Below are 6979 nucleotides of genomic sequence, written 5' to 3' on the forward strand. Positions count from 1 at the left end.
CCTGAAACCAGTCTTGTAACCCACCACAGAGGAGGACTTTGGAAGTGATCCTCTAGGGTCTGAATCGCCTTCAAGGTAGGAGCCTTCGACCAAAATTTCAGAGTCAACTGGTACAGAACAAGGATGCAACAAGCTCTGGTTCTGTGTTAGGTATCACCGCCTAGCAGAGACGATGAACAGTATCCAGCAGTTGAGAAAATAAAAAAAAAAAGAAAATAAAGGAGAAAGTAATGGAGATGAAGAAGAAGAACTAAAGAGGAAAATAGGAGAGGAAGAAAAAAGAGATTAGAAGATTTCAGAGAGGGAGAAAAAAGGGGTCGGCAGCCATGCTTTCAAAACCAAAGAAATTTTCAACCAAGTTTCTATTCATCAAATCTAAAAACTGAGTTCTTCTCCGTTACAGGGCTATTTAAAGAAAAATAATGACATAATTTTGGAAGCTAATTAAAAATGGAAACCAAACCTAGATAGCAACTAAAATAAAAATCAAATCTAAATAAAAGACTGTTAATCTAATCTCTAACTAATAAAGGAAGTAAATAAAAATCAAGTCAAAAGATAGCAACTAATTCCATCGCCGGGCTGCATCACGCAACCAAAGGAGGACACCACAGATGAAGGGAAGGAAACGGACATAGGATAAGAGGTGGCAGCGATAGGGTGGATGGGGAAAGAGTTCAGTGGGCTGGGGTGGAAGAAGCTAGGGTGGAGAACTGAGAAGCATGGTAATTCAAGTAAGGAAGAAGGCCATCGCAAGTAGAGGAAGTGAGAGACAAGTAAGAGAGGGCACCCGAAAGAGGAGGAAAAGGGTTAGACGGGTGGCTAAAATGAGTGGATTGATGGATGGTCGGGTGAGAGGGGGAAGGATGGGTTAGGTTACGAGATAGGTGGTCGGGGGGATAAGGTTGAGGGGGTGAGAAGGATGAAAGGGCAGCTGGAGAAAAGTCCAAAAGAAATGGATGAAGTGTTAGGCAAGAGAGCTGAAAAGGGATAGAGAAAGAAGAGGCGGTGCCAGGCTTAAAGATATCAGCACAAGCAAAGGGTCCAGAGCTGCTGTCAGGGAAGCTTGAGGAAACGACAGGTCGCTGTAACAAATGAAAGGGAATATCGGCATACCCATGTGAAGGCCATCACCCTCAAGAGAAAGGGAAGCCTGTGATACAGTCTCTGCATCACCATCAGATTCAAAGTATGATAGAATGGAGAACCAATTGTGTCCAACGAATAAGGACTGAAGGTCCCTACTGTCAACTGATTTTGGTTTTGTTTTTGGTGAAGCCTCTTCGTTTGGCTGAGGATCAGCCATCCTACCTCTTCTCCAGGACCAGAGATATTTTCTGCTCCTAAGAGCAGGGGAAGAAGACCCACCTTGGGGATCAACTACATAAATGTTGAGCAAATTTCGATCTTCATGGGAAACCATAGAGGGGCCATCTGAGGAGTTGCGAGGGATAACATTTGAAGTGAAGCTCTTAGTTGGGTGGCTAAACACTTTTCAAACTAAGCATTGAGGGGGGATCCATTCATACGCCACCTGCTGTTCAAAAGAGTAACCCTCTTCATCCCTGATGGCAACAGAAGAATGAAGGGATTGGTTTGCTGAGGCTTCAATGCAGATTCTCACAAACGATAGACGATCCATAAGCTTGGTTATTTGATCTCAGAAGAGGGGGCTTCCCAATAAGAGATCCAATGATACTCACCCCTTGAGCACACCAAAAGTGCAAAGGCAGGTTCGGTAGCCAATCTACATGGGAATGCTCTTGAGGTCCACCTTTACAGGGGTAGTAAATCAATCATGGTGGTGAAGAAAAAGAGGTTTCCTTCCGACTTTCCAGTGACCACCTTCGAGAGCTGTGATCTTATCTAATTCTTCAAAGAAGTTGAAGATGAATATGCCATTCTCGAACAAGAAAGTGGAGAGGGTGCCATGAAACCGCCATTGCTTAGTGAGGGAGAACTTCACAAAATGGAAAGGAGGCCGAGCTACAAAACTAGTAGCCAATGATGCAGCTCCACCATTTATGTATCTCAGCCTCAAGCATACCCAACGGACAGAGGCCAAAGGGTTTCGCAACTAGGGTGGAGGGTGGTGGGAGGAACAAAGAAGAGGGGATGGCCAGCAATGGAGGGGGACGGGTAAGGTGTGGAGGATTGGACAACGAAGGACCATGTTTTCGGAAGAGAAGGAGAGAAGACGGAAGGAGGGGTAGTATCAGTGTGGCTAGAGGTGGAAGGAGTTCCAGTGGTGGGAGCCGCCGAAGGAGCAACAAACATAGGAGGTAGATTTAGAGATGCTTGGCTCTTATCTTGCGGGAGCCTCCTTGCTTAGTATTAATAGTGATAATGGGGGAGGGAACACAGCTTAGCAGTTGGAAAGTTCCAAAATAGGAAACCCCACAATTGATTGCCTATTATATAAGTTTCTAAAATCTGAAAAATAGAAACAAATTAAAAGGTAAACTAATGACTTGACTCAACTAATAACTTAACCCTTAAGAAATAACAAAGACTAAAAACTTAAACTAAACCCAACTAAAATGGAAACAAACTACATAATCCTGTATGCAACCATAATACCACCAGTTTAGACCCATAAAAGTGGCCCATTACACTCAAAACCACATTGACTAAAGGCCCAAAACATATACAACCCCTAAACTTATTCCTAATAAAACAAGCCCAGATTGGTGAAGAATCTGCATCACAACGATGCAGTTCCAGACTTATGAAGAAGTCATTTTGCCACAGGTTGGTGTGAGTTTGGGGTAGCTCACGGTTGTATTGATGTACAATAAAGAAAATCCTTAGCCGGTGGTCTGGATACTCAAACCGAGGGACTGTGATTGGGTTAAGAAAATCCTTGGCCAAGTGGTTTGGGTGCCAATCCGAGGGACTAAGATTGGTTTATTGTTCAGGTTAGTTCCGTTTTTTCACAATCATACGAAAACCATCATATCTTCTTCGTCCAACATCATAACGACGTGATTCTGGTGGCATTAGAAAGGCGACTCGATGAACTACATTTCTCATATAGATCTTTCCACCTAGCTCTGCCATAAATCTTCCAAAAATGGCTCTAAAGTTACTGCCTCTGCGTGAAACTATGAAGTCAATTTTCAAACTTCACGCACACCACACCCAAAGCTTCCACATGCTTCGAATCACTATCAAACTTCGTAATACATCATCAAACACTGCGCATGTGCCCCAATACATTTATTTCGCTGTTAAGTAAACATGCGTCCAGTTCTCATTGCCACTGCACTGCCTGCATTCCCAAATCATTGTCTGCCCCTTTCGGCACTGCTAAGACACTTGAATATCATCTCTGAAGCTGCCACATCAATGTTTGACATCTCCAGCTCTGCTTACATCACTGTGTGAGTGTATTTCTCAATTCTCCAGCTCTGCTCACATCACTGTGCGAGTGTATTTCTCAGTTGACTGCAATGACAACAATGACAACCATAGTCCAACAAAGAACTGTCATCGCAGATGGGATAAAAGACGGTGGGGGTGGGGAGGGATAAGGAATCTAGCATGGGAAGCGAAGTACATTTTCATGTGCCAGCTGAACTCATAGAATGTCTGCTACAGCATCCAAGTGTTCCAATGTCGTAGAGAACACTATATTTGTCCTTCCCTAGAAAGGCTATAATACAAAACACAGGAGCTTTGCATCATATTTTTCCCAGGAAGGTGCTGAGAAAATTATGAAAACCCACCTGTCCTAGGCAGACACTAACAAATACATACATACATGCATATATATATATGTGTGTGTGTGTGTGTGTGTGTGTGTGTGTGTGTGTGTGTAAGAGACAATTCTCCTCATATATATATATATATAAGGATGACTGTCCAACCAAATATATATATATATATATATATATACACATATATGTATTTATATATATATGTATATATATATATGATTGGATCTTATAGGGCTAGTAGAATTGAACGAAGCTCCAGTATAGAAAAAGATTTGGGCTCTGACTCTTTACTAAGAGAGAACATCAAGAGATTGGGTACTCCATTCAACAACATATGAACACAGGTACAGGCGTACAGCTATAGTTTGATTGTCTGGGTAAGATAGTATTACAGTCACTTTAAGTCATCCGATCAGTAGAAGAATCATCAATCAGTCCAGATGTTTTCTCTGCAGAGTTCACTGAACAGCTATTAATTGAAGCACCATTTATTTATTTATTTATCCGAATTGCAGCTTTGCCAGTTGTACACGGCCGATAAATTTAATGGTAACAAGCAAGAATCGCAGTGGGAAGATGAGATGACGAGCTCCATGTCCCTATCTACTGTATGTGGATGAAGCGGACGTGTAGACTTCAGGACAAATCAGATAAGTCTTAAGAATCATTCAAGCTACAAGATAAAAGCTCTCAGAATGACAATCAGGTTATAGCAAACCATTGATTGAAGCTGTTGCATAGATGCTAAATATCCATAACATTCCTAATCAACAATCATCAAATGACGCCTGAGAAGAACAGAATCATAATACCAGCTGAAATTTTGCAAGAAACAAAAATTAAATCTAAAAATGTCTGGTAAAACATAAATTCCACACAAAAGTACCCATCATCAACATCTCCATAAAAATAGATGAGCCCAATTTGATTCCAAAATCCAGCACTATTCTATCATAAAAACTATCTCTCTAATTGAAGTGATGAATTATATACCTTGGAAGGGATGCAACCAACGTTGAGACAAGTCCCACCGAGAGTCCCACGCTTCTCGATACAGGTGGCCTTGAGACCTAACTGAGCGGCTTTAATAGCCGCAACGTAGCCACCGGGGCCACCCCCAATCACAACAACGTCGTTTTCTTCGGATCCAGAGGAAGAGAAGCTCCTCGAGAAGGAAGACAAAAGCAGAGAATACCTCAAAACATCAGAGGAGTTGCAGATGTTCTTCGTGAGGAGAAGAGCCTTTCTCCTAGCAAAGCTCGCCATGGCCATTGCTTCAAGCCTTCAATTTTCTCTGGTTTCAATCTCCGTTGCTCTGTTTCGAGGGAGAGGAGAGAAGAGAGAGAGAATCTCTTTCGTCTATCATCTTTTTATTTACATTTTTTATTTTATTTTTGGTTGGTTATTAAGCAGGGAGGAGTGGAGGACTCAGGACAGGCTAGCTCGACTCACGTTTCCTAAAACATTGGGGCGGGTTAACCTGCCCGACCAGGTCCACCCTGAACTCGGTGCGATTTATCAGTAGGGAAAAAACCACAATGATATCAATCCGCCCTATCAGTCCGATACCGAATCAAAACACCCATTTATTCATAAAAAGCCCCATATCTATATCATATCGATTGATCCACATTGATCAGGTATTGGTCATATTAATTCCTGTAACTAGGAGTGTCAATCGATCGGGCTCGATCACGCATAACTAGGCTCGAGTGCTTGACCAATTTCAAGAGCTACACTATGACTGCACATTTAACTAATTGGGCTTAGTTTGTGTGGGCATGGTACAATTTACATTTGGTTAGTTGATCTCAGACTATAATCAGGTCTTAACCAGGCTTTAGCCGAGCCTTAGCTGGGCTCTAGACCTGTTTAACACTAAACAAGATTTAATCGGGCTTTAAACGGCCCTCTTTAAAATTTCCCTCTTAGGCTTTGTATGGTAATGTTCTAAAATATCAATTCGAGTTTTTTTTTTTTTTTTCCTTTTTTTTATAAAATGTGGTGAAAACTGTATGGTATGCCCAAGCCTTTTTTTTTTTTTTCAATGAGCACACTTTTGAGCCTTATTTGTGGCACAAGAAATTGTTGTGCCTCAACCTCATAATCGATTCTGAGCAAAAGGCGGAGAAAAGTCTCTCACTTAAGTGGATTGGAGTATTGATGGAATTAGCCATAAAACATAACAATCAAAGCTAAACAGGGAATCGCACAACCATTTCAGACCTTCCACCACTGTAACGTTCATCCTGCGAATCCTCCAAACCTCTCTACTCACAGTTGGAAGTCAATCATCTCCAGCCATCGTTGCTCATGCTTAGAACTACATCGCCTTGACCTCTGTGAATGCTTTCTCTAGCCACCGTTGCTCACAAAGATAAGTCTATCGTCCATGGCCTCATTGCTCACAGTCGGAAGTGCTCTATAGTAGGAACTCCACACTCCATCATTGAAGGCCTACACCTCTGAAGACCACCATTGTTGAAGACTTAAACCTCTAAAGACCTCCATTGCTAAAGACCTACAACTCTGAAGACATCCATCACTAAAGACCCTTTTAATTGAAGGTAACAATCGATGTTTGCAATGAGGGTTGAACCCTACTTTTAGGTAGTTTTACCGTGTTTCCTCAAATTGCTCTCCTGAAATCTCCCAAATTGATGATGACCAATTCCAATTTTGTAGATGATTGGTTAATGAAACGTTGTGTGAACCCAACTATTGGGGTTTCAAAACCTTGTGCGATTTATCTCTTGAACCCTGGGTCTTGAAACCCTGTACGAACCCAAATACTTGCTGCAAAATCTTCAAACTCTATGCGAAACCCTGGTTCTTGAAACCTTGTGCAAAATAGAGTGTTGGTTCATCTAGGTTTAAAATTCTTTAATCTTCTTGTTTTGGACCTTATGTGAATGGAAGATCGAGGTGTTCATGCTCTTTTGGAAATTTGTTGGGTTTCTTTGTTGGGGTTGAGAAATCGCACTATGTTGGCCAACCATTGGGGGTACTTTACTACTTGTAGAAATCCTACATTCTATTGTTTCATGATCTCTTCTCTGATCTTCTCACTCCATTCTAGATGCATTCTTCTGAGCTTTTGCTTGATTGGCTTTGCATCGGGATAAGTTGGCATATCCCAGGCATATCCTCATTGGACCAGTCAAAGACTTCTATGAATTCTTTTAGGAGATTGATCATCTGCTTTGCTTCTTGATCATTCAAGGTGGTACCAATTTTTGGGCATTTGTTAGTTCCCAAAT

At 41.7% G+C, this 6979-nt stretch overlaps 1 protein-coding gene across 1 annotated transcript in view; it reads right to left on the reverse strand.

Annotated features, from left to right (window-relative positions):
* The window catches only part of LOC122070667 (dihydrolipoyl dehydrogenase, mitochondrial-like), a 21627-nt gene extending 16533 nt beyond the window's left edge, over positions 1-5094 (reverse strand). Inside the window, exon 1 of the mRNA XM_042634872.1 lies at positions 4713-5094. Within this exon, the coding sequence (XP_042490806.1) occupies positions 4713-4991 (279 nt within the window). The 5' untranslated portion in view covers positions 4992-5094. The remainder of the gene's footprint in view (positions 1-4712) is intronic.
* Between the last annotated feature and the right edge of the window lie 1885 nt (positions 5095-6979).

Source organism: Macadamia integrifolia, chromosome 2, assembly GCF_013358625.1.
Source record: "Macadamia integrifolia cultivar HAES 741 chromosome 2, SCU_Mint_v3, whole genome shotgun sequence".
Lineage (NCBI taxonomy): Eukaryota > Viridiplantae > Streptophyta > Magnoliopsida > Proteales > Proteaceae > Macadamia > Macadamia integrifolia.